This window comes from Trachypithecus francoisi, unplaced genomic scaffold, assembly GCF_009764315.1.
Source record: "Trachypithecus francoisi isolate TF-2019V2 unplaced genomic scaffold, Tfra_2.0 Lachesis_group4, whole genome shotgun sequence".
Taxonomy (NCBI): Eukaryota; Metazoa; Chordata; class Mammalia; order Primates; family Cercopithecidae; genus Trachypithecus; species Trachypithecus francoisi.
The window spans coordinates 132,254,448-132,273,920 of record NW_022681469.1 but is presented as its reverse complement, the minus strand read 5'-3'; the positions used below and the strand labels follow the sequence as shown (position 1 = coordinate 132,273,920).

Genomic DNA, 19,473 nt, shown 5'->3' with positions numbered 1-19,473 from the left:
TCTATCATAACTGTGTGGTTTTATTTTGTTTGTTAGATCTTTAATCAGGTTTGCAGTTTATTTTTAAGTATGGTGTGAGATGTGGATTCAGTTTTATCTTTTCTCAGTTGTTCCAACACCATTGATTAATAAGTTCATCTTTTCCCCAGTGATTTGAGATGCCACCCTTATCACATACCTAATTTCCAGATGTATGTGGATCTATTTCAAGACTCTATTTTATTCCACTGAATAGACTATTTACACACCAATGTCACACTTTTTAATTACAGAGACTTACTAGTGTGTTTCAACATTTGGTCAAATTTACTGATCCTCCTCTTATGTCCTTCTTTTCCAAGGTTTTCCTATGTTTGGGCGTTTTAATTTTTCCACATGAAATTTAGAAACAACTTAGCTGAAAAAAAATCCTGCTATTTTGCATTTATTGGAATTGAGTGAAATCTAGGGGAACTGGTATCTTTATGATGTTGAATCATCCTATCATTCCAAAAAAGGAGTGTTTAAATTTTTTCTTATACAAGTTTTGTACATTTCCTTTAAATTTGTTTCTAAGTAGTTGATCTTTTGTTGTCACTGTTGCTGTTTTAAATGACACTTTCTCTTACACTATCATTCTAGCAAGGTTATTGTTTGTGTATATGAAGACTATTGATTTTTCACGTTAATTTTACATATAGCCACCTTACTCTTATTGTCTGAATTAGTTTTATGTCCAGGTCTTTTGTGTCTTCCAGGTATACTATATCCATATCATTGATAGAGATGGTTTTCAATTTCTTCTTTTCTAATCCCTTACTACCAATTACTTTGTCTTCTCTGTCTATACTGGTCAGTAAATTCAGTGCAAGATTAAATAGAATGGAAGCAATGGGCATCCTTGCCTTCTTCCTGAGTTTAGCGGAAAAAGGGCTATGGTTTCAGGTAAATTAAGAACTACACAGGTTGTACTATGTTAAAGGAGCATCCATCAGTTCCTACTGAATCCATTGTACTAGGAATGTTTGTTGAATTTTATCAACTGCCTTTCTGCCAGACTAAGGCTATAATCACATGATTATTTTATAGATGTTTATGGATTTTCTAAAATTGAACCATCTTTGCATTCCTGGAAACTTCACTTGATTACAATGTATTTTTTTTTAATGTGCTGCTGGACTTAGTCTGCTGTTAAGGAATTTTGAATCACTTATTATATCAATATTCACAAGTGAGATTGCCTTACAATAATTTTAACATTCACATTTCCCTTGCATATATATATATACATATATACACATATATATACATATATACACATATATACATATACACATATATACACACATATATACATATATACACACATATATACATATATACATACATATATACATACATACATATATACATATATACATATACACACACACATATATACATATATATACAAATATACATATATATACATATATATGCCATGATTTTCTAGTTTCCAACTCATATCCATTTAGATTATTTCTACAGTTTTGTTAATATTAATGATGCTGAATATGAATTGGAGATAAAACCTTTTACCTTTCTGTGTTTCTATCCCAGTGAAAAATTTATAGAATGGGATCACTGGATCAAAGGAAATTCCCATATCATATTTTATGAGATGCTACTAACTGTCCCACCTCCCCACCCCCACCCAACAAAAACACTGGAATTTTTAACTGGATGTAGAGCTTCATTAATTTCTCTGCATTAGAAAAGATACTAAAAGTTTACCCTACTAGGAGCAGGGAAAAAAACTTTCTAGTTTTCTTAATTTAGCATAAGGTTTACAGACGATGTAAAAGGTTAAAAAGCTTAGATCAAAGAATCAAGCTTCCCAGTTTACTACTGATGAGCTGTATGATCATAAATGTCATCTCTCTACTTCTCATATGGAAAGGGAGACCAAAAATCTGAAACTTATGACATTCTTACAAACAGAATTTGAGATAATAGATACAAAATTGTTATATAAATGTAAGGCATCATAACCATGACAGGGAAATCTCATATTTGTGTTTATCATCATCAGTTAAAGTTTAACAGGGAAACAAATCATTTAACATGTACACATATGAATCGCTCTACTATGTAACAAAGAAGGGCTAATTCATCCAGGTGGGATAGAGAGATGAAGGACAGAACATTCTGAGTACTATGGTGGGCCCCTTCCTAAAAGACCCAGCAGGCATTTATACCCCTTCTCCCTTGTCTGTCTCTCAATATGGAGGTTGAGACAGTCATACTGAGTAGTCCCTCGACTCCATGGAAGATTAGAGCCCTGCAGATATCAAAATCCACAGATGCTCAAGTCTCTTAGGTAAAATGGTTTAGTATTTAGATAATATGCATGGTTTAGTATAACCTATACATATTCTCCTGTATACTATAAATTATTTCTAGATTATTTATAATCTTTATACAATGTAAATGCTATATAAATAGTGATTATACTCTATATTTTTATTTGTATTATATTTATTGTCATAGTTAACTTTTTCTTTTTTAAGACAGAGTTTCACTCTGTCACCCAGGCTGGAGTGCAATGGAATGATTTTCGCTCACTGCAACCTTTGCCTCTCAGGCTCAAACAATCTTCCTGCCCCAGCCTCCCAAGTAGCTGGGACCACAGGCACATGCCACCACACCTGGACCTTTTACATAGTTTTTGTAGAGATGGGGTTTTGCCATATTGCCCAGGCTGGCCTCAAGCTCCTGGCCTCAACAGATCCTCTCACATCAGCCCCCCAAAGTGCTGGTATTACAGGCATGAACCACCATACCTGGCCATTTTTAATTTTTTAAAAGAATATTTTCCATCTGTAGTTGGTGGAATCCATGGATATGGAATCCATGGATGCAGAGGGCTGACTGTACTCATTTTCTTAGTCTCCCTTAGAGCTAAAGGTATCTGGTTCTGGCTTTGAAGATCTAAAGGAAAGTCTGTAATGAGAGAGAATCCTCTGGAGATTCCTCCTCTCTCTCAAAGGAAAAAGAAAAACAAAAGGAGAGTCCTTGTTCTAGGGAAGCTACTCCCTTCACTTTCTGTCTTTGAATGTAGTTGGGAGAGGACATAATGCTTGGAGCAGAGGCAGCTATCTTGAAACCATGAGGCAACAAGTCAACATACAATCTTGCAACTATGAGCCGTCATGCTAAGAATGGTAGAGTAAGAGGATGCAGATAAGCCTGGGGTCTTGATGAAACTGTTGAATCAGACCTAGGAATATGTATCCCAAGAATTCTGGAGTAAACAACAAACGTTCTTATATTTTAGCATTTGCTAGTCAGATTTTCTGACACTTATAGCTGTAAATATCCTTAATGAAATGAATAAAAACCACTCCTTTATGGATAACATCTACTCAATTCATTACGAAAACTCTATGAGAGCCTTCCCTCTCAGAATGAGCAGGGCCCAAAGATTTGACTAATCCTAGAAACCAAAATACCAGAGCCTGGCATGGGTGTAGATGAACCTGAGCAGCTGCTGCCTTCACAGTCAAGAGACAAGTGTTTTACTGTCATAATTTGGAGTAGTTAGGAAAAAAAGAACACATCCAAAGCAGAGGTTACAGACTGGCAAATTCAACTGGTTGAACATGTTACTAGCATTTTTATTTTTTTTTAACAGATGAGAAAATAAGAGGCTCAGAGCATAACTTCGTAGTTAAGTATGGGGTCAACCAGACTCATTCTAACTCTTAAACACTATGTGCCTTCTTGCTTTCAACGGGGGAAAGGAGTGATTCTTCCCATCCATGTAGAACTGCTTGGCCATCCAAAATATATTAAATTACAGAAAAGGGAGTAGACAAATATTATATTGTGATTACAAAAGGACTTTGGTTTTTATGGAAAAAATTGAACAAACTTTGGATTTGTTTAATACGCACTATAATAGATTAGTAATGCATACCGGCCATCTGACTCTCAGGAGGAAGAATTGAGCTGCGGCCACTTGCCATGCTGGCGTATACTAAATTTGAGTTACACCCTGCAATGATTATCAGACATAAAAAAGAAAAAATGCTATTTCAAAATTGTGTTAGATACAAACTCATTGTGCATATTGTTGTCAATCACATATAACAAAAGGAAAATTAAATTACTTAAGAATGCAGCCTGAGGAAAAACAAAATCAAAGAATAATTATGTTTGCCATTTAAGAAGCTGTAAGGTGATGGGCCTCCATGACTTGGATTCTAGTTCAAAAGATGAAAAAAGTGCTTGAGAAATTGAAGAGCTTTTTTTCCCCAAAATATATCTGGATGAATATTGGCAATGTGTAGGGGAATACTCTTTCATCTGATGAAAGATAATAAAAAATTTCTCATGAGACAGTAGTGCAGGCTGACTTTTGTTTTACCACCACGAAAAGAAACAGCATCATTAGTACTGAGATATCCAGATGGCCATGGTGCTCCGTGGCTTCTAGAACGACATAGCAGAGGGTACTCTAAGAAGGATGGGAAGGACAGTGCAGAGTCAGCATGATGCCATTTAGCAGAAATAGATCAATTCCCACCATGTTGAAATATAAACTCATGCAAACTCTTCCAGCTAACATTTAATGAAACTCTGAAATATAAATCTTATTTTTTATTTTCACTGGGATTTGGGATAGACTGTGTTTACAATTGAAAAGGAATAATGTGTGACCACAAGGATAGCTTTCTGATGAAAAACATCATTATCAAAATAAAAAATACAAGCAGGGTGCAGTGGCAAGGGCCTGTAGTCCCAGATACTTGGGAGGCCAAGGTGAGCAGACAACTTGAGCCCAGGAGTTTGAGGCCAGCTTGGGCAACATAGTGAGATGTCATCTCTAAATAAATAAGTAAATAAATAAAAAAAAATTAGAAATTAAAAATGCAGTTATGGCAGTGAAGCAGATTGCGGCAAAAACAAAAAACAAAAACAACAACAACAACAAAAAACCACCTCACAGGCAGTGACTTAGAGGGTATTATTGTAGAATTCAGAGGGGAAAAAAACATATGAAGTGATGAAAAGGCTAAAGCAAAGAAGACATTTGGAAGACAGATGTAATGTAAGAGAACCAGAACAGATAATCAGAAAGAGATTCTATAAGGAACCAAAAGAAAGCAGAGTATCAAACCTCCAGAAATACTAGATGAAAGTTCCCGACTGGGTGCTGTGACTCACGCCTGTAATCCCAGCACTTTCAGAGGCCAAGTTGGGCAGATCACGAGGTCAGGAGATCGAGATCATCCTGGCTAACACAGTGAAACCCCTTCTCTACTACAACAAATAAATAAATAAATAAATAAGGCGGGTGCAGTGGTGTGCGCCTGTAGTCCCAGCTACTCAGGAGGCTAAGGCAGGAGAATCACTTGAATCCAGGAGGTGGAGGTTGCAGTGAGCCAAGATTGCGCCACTGCAATCCAGCCTGGGTGATAGTGTGAGATTCTGTCAAAAAAAAAAAAAAAAAAGTTCCCCTAAAACTACACCTTGCCTGGAGATGTTAATAAAATTCAAGGATAATAGAAACAACCTACAAAAACATAGGCAGAAAAAAAGATTACTGAAATGAAACCAAGTTTAATTTGGTATTTGACTTCTTTTTTTTTTTTTTTTTTTTTTGAGACGGAGTCTTGCTCTGCCGCCCAGGCTGAAGTGCAGTGGTGCAATCTCAGCTCACTGCAGCCTCTGCCTCCCAGGTTCCAGCAATTCTCCTGCCTCAGCCTCCTGGGTAGCTGGGATTACAGGCGCATGCCACCACGCCCAGTTAATTTTTGTATTTTTAGCAGAGACAGGGTTTCACCATATTGGCCAGGCTGGTCTCAAACTCCTGACCTCAGGTGATCCACCCGCCTCGGCCTCCCAAAGTGCTGGGATTATAGGCGTGAGCCATCGCACCCGGCCTCAGACTTCTCTTTGAGAGCTGTAAGTGCCATAAACATATATAAGCAAAAAGACTATTTTTACTCAAATTGTATACACCAAAAAAATCATTATTTAAATGGCAATAAGTAGATGTGATCAGACATTGAAAATCTCTGAAAGTATGCAACCTTAGTATCTTCTTTGAAAAAAAATTGAATAGTTTCTCTAACTGACTAAAACATGAATTGCAATAAAAGTAAATAAGAAAATTAGTAGAAAATAAATTGCAGTGAACTATAAAAGGAGTAAAATGGCTTGTTTTTCTAAAACAGAAGACCTGGTGACAAAGCTCCTTATAAACTTATGCAAACACACACGCTATAAAAAATTCCTCTGTGTTTTAGCAACTGCAGAAATTGACCTTTCTGAGTGAGGCTTGATTCAGCATGATGAAAGAGGACTACAAACCACCAAAACACTTCTAATTCATTTCAATATACTAAGTGGAACCTAAATAAATACTTGTCCTGTGCAAAAGGAACTGTGTTCTGATGTCTGACAAGTAGGTTCCCACCCTTCATTTCCTAACTCCTTAAGGAGAGTTGAAACCTCAGAATGGTGAGATCTCCTGGGGTCCAAGGGTAAGCCAGGTCATGCCTTAAGCTGGGCTAGGATGAGAACCTCTATTCCAAAGGACAAGGTGTGTGACAAGGGACAGGTGGAGGGCTTGACTGTGAGAAGAAGAACTCCCACACCTACAGGAAACACAATCCATGCCAAGACACAGCACCTGATGTGACATTTCCAACGGTTAAGTCTGGGGCAGATTCTCTTCCCCCATCCTTCACTCCCAAGAGTGCCAACTGGTAGAATCTTTCACTGCTCCACAGCCCTGTTTCTTCTGAAACGGGAGCTTCCATCCTCTCATGCTTTCTCTACATTCGCTGCCTCTGCCTCCCACTTCCAGCAGGGTCCCTCTGCCAAGAATTGCCCTAGCGTTGCCCAATTGCTGCTGCCCTTGACTTCAGCCAGCTCAGAGACTCTGGGGTCTCATGGGCCTCTTCTGCCTTTCTCAGCCTGGATGTCCTGGCCCATCGGCATCTTGGTGAGACACTCTGGGAAGCAGCCTTACATTCTAGAAGATCTGAGAGATATCTCAGTAAGGGCCCTGAGGAAAATATTTTAGAAGACTCGGGGTGGATGTGGATGGTCTGGCTCACCAGTCTCCCTTGCAAGTATTTTTAAGCAACCTGGAAGGGCCTTGCATCCACCATGTCTGCTCCCAGATGTCATGGCAATGAGCCTGGGGATTCACGGTGCCACAGATACTTTTCATAAGTTATATGTTACCTATTGCAGACAGTGCTGCGTCAGGCAGAGCTATGCCCTTGGCCCTGCACCACCGGCTTCCCATCTGCCAGTGTCATCCCTGGTGGCTTCTGAGATGCTCTGGAGCAGTGCCTTCCCTGGGAGAGCTGGGGCTGTGACTCTGGTGCCTCTTCCGAGGTGAGCTTTTGGCTGTCATTCATTGGCAGGGCTCATGTTCTAGAACTCTACCAGAAGATCTAACTTTAAACCACAATAAAAGCAGCCTTCTGTGAGCAGGCAGGAGTCATCCAAAGCATCATATCCTTTTCCTCCAGGAGAAGTTGCCTTCTTTAGGGAAGCCATCGTCCCAAGAATTTCTTCTTTCTTTGGGGGGCCTGAGGGTAACTTAGGCACCCTGCTAAGGATCTGATTCCTCTTCAGATGGCCTCCCGACTCAAAGAGGCACTGCTTCTGAGAAACTGTGGGTGCTTTGGAAATAAATCTCAAATGCCCACATTGGGTGAAATTCCCCAAAATTGAAATTGAGGCACAAGAGAGATACTGAAGACAGTGTTTGATGAGGGGGCAGTTGGGGAGTGGCTTATGGGCGAAAGGAGTTTGGGGCATCCACTCTCTGGAGGTGGTGGTGTACCCTCCTAGGGAAGCTCTACTTCAACCCTACTGGAAAATTTTGCAAAACACTGCAGTGTGATTCGATGTCAAAAATCATTCTTAACATAGAAGAGGTATAACATAACATATAAATGAGAAACCATGAAACCATTACATAAATCTATCATTTTATTGTCTAAGAAATTTAATTATAGGGAAGAAAGGAAAGAAAATACATATCTATTATTTAGATATCCTTCCACAATGAATGTATATAATCAGTTATTCATTTCCCTCACTCACTGATTCAAAAAAAAAATTAGACAGGCCCTGCTCTTAGCAGTTAGAAAAAGGAGCTTGGGAATCACCTTCTCTGACATCAGAACACAGTTCCTTTTGTAGGGGACAAGCATTCATTTAGGTCCCACATAGTATGTTGAAAAGAATGTAAAGTGTTCTGAGAAGTTAGAGATACAGCAACAACCATACAAAATCCCTGGACTTATGGAGCCTTACTGTGCATGAGGGAAGGTAGGGGAGATGAAGGAACAAACTTTAATATTAAACTCTCTGCCAGATAGTCGTAAGTGCCTTAGATATATTAATATAAAGCAGTGAGGGGGTACTGAGAATGTTGAGCAGAGAAACAGTTTAATTTGGGACTAGGTCATGCAACTTCTTAGGAAAAAGGCTTCCTAGGCAGAGGCAATGACAGATTCAAGTGCCAATGGGGTCAGTGTGCTGAGATCAGGTTCACAATGAGTGAGCTGGTGACAGAGATAAGGTAGGGATGAGGCTGGGGAGCAGATCCTGAGCCAAGGAGTGGCATGACATATTTTCAAGAGAACCCTGGGGTTTCTATGTGGAGAAGAGACTAAAGGGGGCAAGGTCAGAAGGGGGAAGACCTGTTAGGAGGCTACCGTAAACATCCAGCCAAGACATAATAAAGGTTTGGACCAGAATAACCGTGGAGGTATGGTCAGATTCAGTATATATCAAAATTAGGGTATAGGTAGGAACGTAAAGAGATGAGAACCTGAGCCCTGGGAGAGTCCACTATCAGCAGTCCAGAGAAAAGCAGAGAGAGCAACAAGGCTTGAGGAGAGGAAATAAAGTGGGAGGAGGAAAACCAGAAAACCAGCATGTTGAGAACCAAGTGAAGAAAGTGCATCAAGATTGGGGAATTAATCTACACTAAGATGAGGACTGATCAAAGATTAGTTGATTAGTAATGTACAGCTTCTTGCTTTTGACCAGAGTATTTTCAATAGAATGGTGAAAAAAGTGATTGGAGGGTTTTCAAGAGGGCATGGGAGTACAAAAATTGTAGTTAGCATGAGATTTGCTTTAAATAGAAGAGGAGAATGAGATTGCAGCTGGTAAGATCAAGAGAAGATTTTTTTTTATTTAAAGATGGGTAAAATAAAAGAAAATGTTAAGGGGGAAAATAGAAATTTTTTACTGGAATTGGTGAAATCTAAGACTATTATATTTATTCCAGGAAAAACAAACCACTAATTGGTGGAATATTTTCAGATCTTTGGGCACTTTGCCCCTGACCACCATCCTCAAGGTCAGAATCAGGAAGAAACAGCTCAAGGTTATTGGAGAAAGTAAAGATGTTTTCAAAGCAGTATAGTGACCACCTCTGGCTTCCATTTGTAGATTAGTCTTACATTCCATCAGCCTCCTTACTCTCCTGGGCTTATCTTCTTTGGATCTTTTTTCCCTAGTGCCTGCTTCTCCCTCCCCATCTCAGCATTAGTTCTCTGAAATCCAGGGTCTATAGACCCACTGAATTAAGTCCCTTAAATCAAACTTTGTGTGCTTCCAAGAAAATCTGTTTCTTGAAGAAAAACTCAAATACTGCAAAACTCAAGTACTGCAAATCAGCATGGTTTATTCTTTGAGGATCAGGAGGCCACAAGCAGCCAAGACTTCCTGAGCTCATAAAAGAATATGCTAGCTCCAGCCATCTGAGACCAAAATGATGGAGTAAAGGTCAAAGGAGAAGTCATTCTCCTAATATTCACAAAGTCATGATTTCTTAAAATGAAAATCCAATCCACGTAAAATAAGATTCATGATCAAATAGATTTATTGAGCACTTTCTATTAGTCTGCCTCCCCCAGCCACACAGAGACACCCTCTGAGGATCTGTAATGATGACATATTGAGAAGCCCAAAGGAATATAAACATATGTTAAGAACATAATTTGACCTTCTCCTTTCTCTTGAACAATTTAGACTAAAGCCATTAGGTAGGACCAAGGAGGATATGCTTCTACATGGGCTGGCCTGGAGTGCAGAACCCATGGGTGAAGGAGACAGCATAACGATACATGACGGGTTACCTGCTGCAATTGAATATTACGAGCGAGTTTTCTCACTCTCTGAGAAGGGAGTAGCAAAAATGAAAGGGGGAAAAAAAACTGAAATGGACCATGTAGTGTTGGATTAGAAAGAAGGCATCAGTTTAAACACCTCTATGGATTAGAACTGGAGGTTCAGAAATAAATATAGATGTAAATGTGTATATATGTATGAGTGTGTGGGGGGAGGGGTGTGTGTATTCAAACTTAACACCCGGTGCTTTGTCCCTTGAGAGGACCTAGTAGCAGTGCCACCTGATAGCACTGAGCATGACTACAGCACAGGTCCTGACTTCCACATATTATTCTCCAAGAAAAGGAACTAGGGCTTCTTGAAAAATGGTTTATCCTAGGACTGGGGCAGGAAAAATAAAGATGATCTTGGAATATCTTGCTGTGCCAGAAAGCAAGGAAGTGCTCAAACACATCAAAAGAACATAGAAACCAATTTGAAGAGGCTTCCACTGGCCAAATCTAGGACATTATGAACAGCAAAGTAAACAATGAGAGCAAATAGAACAGCATGAGAAGGCTTGAGTCCACACTGATACAAATAAAGTATAATTCGGAAGATTGATGAAGAATGGGATATGTACATGGTTTTAAAATATTTCCCTACCAAATCTTATTAATTAAAAAAAAATGTATCATTTCACAGTGAAGAAGCCTGGCAGACAACAGTCAATCAGGTGATCAAAGTGAACATCAGGATGCAGTTAGAAGAGAGTATTATCCCTGATATTCCTGCCAAAGGTAAGTAACTTGAATCTAATTATGAGGAAACATCAGACAAACCCAAATCAAGGAACATTCTACAAAATAACTGGCCTGCAATCTTTAAAAATTCTAAAGTGCAAGGAATACCTAGGAACTGTTCCAGACAGAAAGAGACCACAGAGATACCACACTTAAATGTAATGCTTGCACTTAAATATTTTCTTTTCTTTTTTTTTCTTTTTTCTTTTTTTGCTATGAAGAACATACAAAGAACAACTGGCAAAACATAAATGACACCTGAATTTCAGATGGTCAAAATGAACTGGTGTTAATCTCCTGACTTTTATGGTTGTATTGCGGTTATGTAGGAGAAAGTCCTTGCTGGGAGGAAATACACTGAAGCATTTGGGGATCATAGATACATCAGTTTGGCAAGTTACTATCAAACAGTTCCGGCGGGGGGGAAAGTTCTTTGTATTATAATTGCAACTTTTCTGTAGGTGTGAGATTGTTTCAAAATAAAACAAAACTATGGATTTGAAAAGTAATCCTCATCCTCTTTTCCAAACACATAAGATTATTGAAGTGACCTTAGGTGATAACAGCCCTGGGAATTCATCATCCACAGCTGATATTTGGACCAACACCCCTATAAAAACATTACTCCATTCTTAGTAGGAAGGGAGGCTCAGTTGAGTGCAGAGCCTTCTGAGTTTGGGCCCGAGGCATTTCAAGGTAGCCTCTTCTCTTTCTCTATTCATAAGCACAGGCTTAGGTGAAAAACAGAAGGAAGAAAAAGAACTTTGAATTAATTTGTCTACATAATGGGAGAGGTTGAGAAAAAATTTAAAATCTGTGTCAAGTTCGTTGCATTAGAAACAGTGAATCAGCCTGATATAATAAAAGTACAATTGGTACCTTCAGGATATCATTTAATCCTATCTGTACCTAGCATTTAACAAATGAAAGCCTAAAAGTGATGTAGTATCCACATTGTAGGCATTATTCAAATTAAATTAAAAGATGAAAAACACAGAGGTTCTGAAATGTTGAGGACCTTATTGGGGTGAAGGCAGGATTAGAGGCCATGGTTGTCACTCCATCATGGTCTAACATGAATGCCCCTGCTCTCTCCACTACAGGAGGCTGATTCTCTGTTTAAAAAAAGAGAAGGTTAATGTTATTCTCTTCTCCAAGAAATAATATGCTCTGGGAGAATCAAGAGAAGCAGACATGAATTAATCAGAATTTGAATAAGAATCCACCTGCTGCTCCATTTGTGACATAATTTTCATGTTTTACAAATACAAATCCTTAATAGAACATGTAGGATTGGTGATGAAATAATATTCCAAGATACCAGACCGTGCATATTGTTTTACTGCCTCTCTGCTCACTCTACATTAAGAGCTTCATTGATTCCAACACCCAAGCCACCATTTTGTAAGGGGGAGCCTTAAGTTACTGGTGGCCTGAGAGAGTTCATTGTGTATCAACGTTGCTTCCCCCATAAAGTTCAACATGTTGGCTGAAATATGAAAATAATCTTCTTGATTTTCCTTCAGTCTTTCAAATAAATACTTGTGAATTTAGTCAAGGAGTCGGAACAGACAGTTGGAATTAGAAAATAAAAATGGTATCAATTACTAACATTTCCCATTCGCTGCTCAGGCTTGTCTTATCTGAAGCTTGTAAAGTTGTTTAATCTTTTCCATCATCTCAGGGAAAAGAGAGCCTGGAAAATTCTAGTCATTCCACAGTAACTATCAATGGGATTTTCCATAACTATCTGGATAAAAAACGAAAACCTTAAGAAGTAGATCCAATTCTAAAACTTACTTCTCAACTTACTCATAAATATGAAGAGACAACTCATCCATATTTTCTTCAAATAACATCTGGTTGCTTGGCCAGACTGTTAATACCTGAAAAAATTTCTTAGTTTGTTCCAACAAATCTACACTTAAAGAGCTTAAAAATGTGTTTATGCATTAAACGTTCTTTTCCACATCTGACTTAGGGCCAGCGATGTGACTGTGAGAAAGAACCTTGCCAAGAACTCGGAAAGAAAGGGAAAAAAAATGTCTTTCAGAAGTTTAACTGTGAAACCAGCACCTATTGGATTAGGGCAGAGGAATGAGAAATCACCACAAAGGGACGAAAATGCTTCTAGGCCAGCAAGAGTTGGCTGTGACTCCAGTAAAGGTATAAGACACACATCTAAAGGTTATATTAATCAGTCATGGAGTCATGGAAGAAGGGTTGCTCAGACAGACTTGAGCAGTACTCACCAAGGGTCCATTCCGAGTGGAAGGGGTCAGGAGCAGCACAATTGGGGTAACACAGAACCACCAACTCATCTCTATTGTGAAGATGAATGCATCATTTTGCCTTTGCCTGGTTACCATCAAACCTTATCCCGGGCTGGCCTGTCTTATTCATGATGGAAAACTCCACATTGTGCATATAGCCTAACCTAGGACAGGCAATTATTAGATGTTTGTTCAGTGAATTTGCTCCAACTCTTTGCTCACAACTGCCTGATGATAATTTGGCTCCCCACATAGTTCTGACTACAGGGAGAGAATGACCTAGTCTTGTGGATTTGAGAATCCTGGTCCACATGCCAGCGATAAAACTCATTGAAATAGACAGTTTAGCATTTGAATTTCCTTACTCGCAGGTTGCTCCCAAAGGAAGGGTCTGTGTGCACTGCTGGATCAAGTTTCTGAGCCCAAAGGGCTGGTAGCAAGTCCCTGAGCTCTGGTAACTTTACCAGGATGATGATGATAGTGGCAGTGATGGGCCCAACCCTGGTCATGAACAGAGCATCTTGTGTGTACTATCAGACATTGTACTATATGTTTTATATACTTGAACTCATTTAATTCTCACAATAATCCAATAAATTAGGCATTATAAGTATTCCCATTTTGTAAATGAGGATACTGAGACTCAGAAAACTTTAGTAACTTACCCAAAGACCCATATTCAGGGTCTGGACTCAGATCCAGATTTGTCTGACTCTAAAGCCTAATTTTTTTAATTGTAAAAAAAAAAAAAATACTACCTTTGGGGAGATTAACCCTTATCCTTCTCTTTGGCACACTCCTCTGCTTCAGCAGTGTGCTCTGGGCCATCCCAGTCCATCTTCAATATGACTATTCATCAATGCGCCACTACTGTACAAGTCTTCACATAAAATTCCATAGGATACCAATTCACCCTTAATTAGAAGTGCACAAAGTCAAGCCCTGTTGCAAGGAACAGCATCACCATCTACCCTATGCCATCAGTACCATTAGCTTCACAAGCCAAAAATGGGGAGCCTGTTTAACTTTTTCCTCTCCCTCACCACACCTGCCACAACCCATCCAATCATTTACATGTTCCTCAGTTGAACCTCTTCAATACTTCCCTGATGCATTCACTTACCCGCTGCTCACCATTCCCATGGCTACTACCCATCTCCCACCTGGACCACTACGAAAATCTCCAAGGTTGTGTTCTCGCTTCTGCTCTTGCTCCACATTGCTCCGTTTTGTGTCCATATCTTGGGAATGCATCCTTAAGGACACATCCAGGGATCTTTATATAATCTAATCACAAATTCCACGGTTTAAAACTCCTTCAGTATGACCCTTCGCCATGTCCTGTGCTTCAGCCCTAATAATGAGTGGTCTGCGGTTTTTGGAATTTACTCAGATCTATACACTCCAGGATGGCACACACATACCAGGCATGAATACACCTCCATCCCCCTGGACCAGCAGACTCTCCACATCTCCCTGGGAAACCTCTACAGGTGTTTTGGAGCTCACTGTCATTTCAGCTCCTCCAGGAAGCCTGGGTTAGGTGCCCAGGTTCTTCTCATCACACCCCAGCTCTCACCCCTCATACCACTGTATGGGAATTTTTTTTTATTTATGTGACTTCACCTCCAGACTCTGACCTCCCGGAAAGCCAGAAATCACTCTGTTTATACACAGTGCCTAACACGAACAAATGCTTGCTAAATAAATGAATGAATGTGAACCTGGTATACCACAGGCATCAGAATCCACCCAGCTTCCTCAAGTATTAGCTGTGTGATCTTAAGAAAGTTGCTTAATCTCCCTGGACCTCAGAGTTATTGTCTGTAAAATGGAGATCATAAAATGTATACTGTCAAGTTATTGTGAGATTTAAACTAAATTATATAATACATGTAAAATCCTCAGTGTCATGCCTCATATATAAGAAGTATTCAACTGTTGGTTGCTATTATTACTGCTGTGCACTTCAAGACCCTACTGAAAACATTCATGTTCTTGAAAGACTTGGAATCAATTCCCAGTTCACCATGATGACTGTGCTGCTCTGTGCTGCATTTCATAATGCATTATTTTGCATTTTGATATTGCTTGAGAGGGTCTGCCCTTTCCACACTTTCTTCAAGTCACCTAATACTTGTACAAATGCTTTTAGAATAAATAATATTATCAAGTTTGATTTTGTTCTATAAACTAATGGTGCCCTTTTGCTATAGATCTTACAGTCCACTGAGGTTTCAAACCATGAAAATTCACTTTGCAACTCCAAATGATGCAAATGCCATAAAGAGATGCAGTGAGAGGAACACACTTAGGGGGAATGGCAGGGCTCTGGAAAGGAGACAGGTGGTGATCCCAAATTAGAAATCAGGTCTTAAAGGGGCCACAAGCAAGATGACGTCTCAAAAAGAGGGTGCCCTTTGTCACAACAGATGTGCAAAGGTGAATGGTCAGACCAGTTCTTAAAAGAAACTTACAGCTTTGCCCCTGTAAGGAGTTCTGTGCCGTCATTAAAAATAGGAGGCCAGCTAATAGCATGGCAAATAAGAACCTATAAGAGACAATGTTAAGTTAAAAAAGATTAGGATAACATATGTCTTTTGATCATAGTATGTAAAATTTGCTTTAAAATAAACAAAAAACCTAAAGGGAGTAGACCAAAATTTTAATAGCTGTAACAATTTGATAAGTTTGTGGGTGAAATTTTCTTTTTATCAATTTCCCACACCGTTTGTAGTCTTGCGACAGTCTTTTAAAATACAAAAAGTATTTCTTAGAAAATACATATTCTGCGTGCCTCTCTCGCAGATGGCTCCAGAAAGAAATGAGATAGTGCAGAAGACACGCCCTAGACTGCAGGGGGCTCCATGAGCCCAGAGCCTGACTCAGCAGCGTGAGAACAGGGGCGAACCGGGGCACCGGGGGGCCCTGCAGCTCGATCCCGCCCTGGATGGGTCCCTTTTTTACCTGCCACCGCCTCGCTAGGTGTTACTGAGTCCGCCGCCAGCAGGACACCCTCGGTGGGCGCAGCGCCCCTCCCAGCCCCCTACCATGCTATCCCCAAGCGACCCTCCTTGCCAAAGAACTCTCTGGGAGAAGGGAGGAGCTGCAAGGGGCCGGAAAGAGTTACAGGGCGCAGGCCCTTGCGACCTCGCCCTCCCGGGGCCCGCGCGGCTCCCCACTCCCGCCCCGCGGGCGGATGACCTGTACCTCTTGCAGGGGATCAGCGCCTTCCTCTCGTCCAGCACCCGCACGCGCTGGTTGAGCCCGTCGTAGGAAAGCAGGGCACGGCTGTTGCGCCCGCTACTTTGCTGGTACATAACCTGGCGCCCCTCCCACTGCTGCGGCGCCTGGCACGGGCGCGGGGCTCCCACCGCCCCCAGGCTGCACAGGCCGCACAGGGTCCAGGCCCAGAGGCAGCCCAGCAGCCAGGGGCCCAGAACGCCAGGGACGGTGTGGAGAGGAGCGCGTCCTGGCAGCGCGGTCATCCTTCCCCCGCCCGAGGGCAAGCTAGAGCCCAAGCCGGGGCTGAGGCGTCCGGGATCAGAGTGGCTCCCACCGGATCTCTCTGCACTGTACCGGGAGTGTGGTCTGGACCAAAGTACTTCCTGTCCCTTAGGTGGCCTCTGCCGCTTTTGAGATCCGGACGCGCGAGTCCCGGTAGCCAGGACCAGGGCCCTGGGAAAGCTCCAGTGAATCGCGCCGGAGCTATTTCTGCCTGGGCCACTGCCTGCTGCCGCTTCGGTTTTCACTGCTCACTGCTGCCAACAGGAAATGCAGTGGCAGTGGTGCCACTAGCATCCTGGGAGGCATGGCGTTTTAAGAGGGGGGTTGCGAGGAGACTGTGCCAAGAACTGTGTTTCTCTACTAACTTCAGTGTTCAACAGGTAATCAATCACACACGGAGGGGCAAGTTCAAGATCAAGATAGGAAAAGCAGAGCTGCTGCGTTTGCTGTGCAAACGTTTGCCTGGCGTACATTGCCCCTGGACAAAATTGCAAACGTCTTCCTCCAAATTAAAAGTAGAAAGACGAGTTTTTTCCTGAAGAAATGATACTAGCTATTCATCATGGCCGCTTCTCAGCCCCCATTCCTAGTGAAGTAGACAGCCCCTTGCATTGGGCCTAGGACTCATGGACATTGCCTCAAGGTCACATTGCAGTGAGACTGCTCCTCCCATCGCCTGGCAATACCGCCAGCCGAGTGGTTTGGGTGTCTGGGGGGTTTCGCTTCTTCAAGAACAAGGTTAATTGGGTTTATATTTATGTAATGTTAGGATCTACAACATGGAATGAGAGGGGCTCACACACCTGTATTCCCAGCTACTCTGGAGGCTGAAGTGGGAGGATCGCTTGAATCCAGGAGTTAGAGGTTGCAGTGAGCTATGATCAAGCCACTACACTCCATCCAGCCTGGGTGACATGGCGAGACCCTGTCTCTAAAAATATAGTGATAAAATATGAAATCAAGAAAAAAGAAAGGAACTTAAAAAATGTATAGCGTCTTTCCATTTGAACTGCATTTCAAGGATGATTAAGATTGAGCCAGGTGAAAGTGGGAAATAACATTTCTGAATGAAGGACACAAGGACAAGAAAAGAATAATGCTGTGGTTCAAGGACAAGGTAGAGGAGTACTCTGAAGCCATAGCACTCATTTTAAGGGTTTTGTCATTCATATTGAGAACTGTGGGAACTATCAATCAAGGTAAAGCTAGGGAGAAGCATCATCAGGCATATGCTTTGGAAAGCCCACTTAGGCAACAGAAGGGGTAGGGCCAGAGGGAAGGCAGGGAGACTTCGAAGCTACTGTTAACATCCTGGAAAGAGATGATCCTGACTCAGCTAAGGCAGTAGGAGTGGTCATTGAGAGGGTGGAAGACAGTTGGGAGCTGTAGAGAAGCATTTCAACTCAGAGAGAGAGGTTTCTGGTTTGGGCCACTAGGAGTCCAGTCCTGAGTGAGGAGAGATGATCAGTTCATTTCAGGATTGGTTGATTTTGAACTGACTGTGGAATATTCAAGTGGAAATATCCAAGGGACAGCTTGATAAATCCTTCTGGAAACCAGCAGAGCTTTTGGATTAGGAAGCCATAGGTACATAAGTGGCAACTGAAGCCGAAGAGTAGAACAGTGGTTTCTGGGGCAATTCCACATCCCCTTTCCCAGTAAAGAAGCATTTGGCAATATCTGGAGACATTTTTGATGGTCACAATGTAGATGGGGAGGAGGTTACCGCTGCCATTTTGTGGGTAGAGACCAAGGATGCTACTAAACTTCCTACAATGCACAGTACAGTCATCTCCCCCTGACTCAAATGAAGAGAAAATTATCCGGCCCCAAATGTCAAAAGTGTTGGGGGTGAGAAAACCTGGAGTTCAGGGGAGCGTTGAGTGTGAGAAGAAGGATTAGGATGGAGCCCCAGAGAGCTCCAGACATTTAAAGGATGGGCAGAGAATAGGCACTTGAGAAGACCAAAAGGAATCACCAGAGAGAAGCCACCGAATAAGGCAACCTCCTGAGCCTTGTTAAATAAATGCAAGGCATGGAAAGAATGGACTGAATGCTGAAGTAGGGTGTTCTAGAATCACAGCCTCCCTGGAGGTCATGAAGAGGAGGGACAGTTGACAGGTTCTCCTGATGCATCCTTCCCTGCTGCCCCCTCTCTATAGAACCACTAGAGACACTACCAATGGGCCGAATGGGGCAGGCATAGAGCTTTAGAAAGAAGGGGTCTTCATTTCCTCTTACCTTTTCTTAAAGGGCATGCCTCAGAGAACATCAGGGAAGCCCACGAGACTTTGTGACTTGGTACTTACATAGTTAAACAGATGCAGCAGGTTCAAACTGGCTGCAGAAATTTGAGCCCTCTCCAAGTTTGCCCTGCTCAGACTCATAGGAAAAGTGTAGGGTAGTTCAGCTCTTTCTCTTGCTCCCCTGGTAGGAACTACAGCTGAAAATCTTTTTCGCTCAATGGAGGGTTTAGGCTCATTGGAGTTTACTGCTCGAAATGGCTTGAGATGTTATCTGGGCTTTCCTCCTCGTATGATATTTTACTAGCCTGGCTTGGCATCTTTGGAGGTTGAGACCTGTTCCATAGGAACTGGATTACCTTTCTAGAGGGGCTTGTAAGTGTAAGAACACTGTGGACTTCCCCTAAGTAAGAACCACTCTTTGGATGAATCCTGAAATGTATTTGTCTCATTTATCCTTTTCACTTACTATGTTTAATTCATGTTCCCTAATAAACAAGATAATGCATTTAAAATTCTTAGCTCCATGCCTTG

General features: G+C 41.3%; 1 protein-coding gene across 1 annotated transcript in view; it reads right to left on the bottom strand.

Annotated features, from left to right (window-relative positions):
* The window catches only part of EPDR1 (ependymin related 1), a 32,644-nt gene extending 15,642 nt beyond the window's left edge, over positions 1-17,002 (bottom strand). Inside the window, 2 exon segments of the mRNA XM_033193665.1 lie at positions 16,400-16,924; positions 16,926-17,002. Coding sequence (XP_033049556.1) covers positions 16,400-16,924; positions 16,926-17,002 — 602 coding nt within the window.
* Between the last annotated feature and the right edge of the window lie 2,471 nt (positions 17,003-19,473).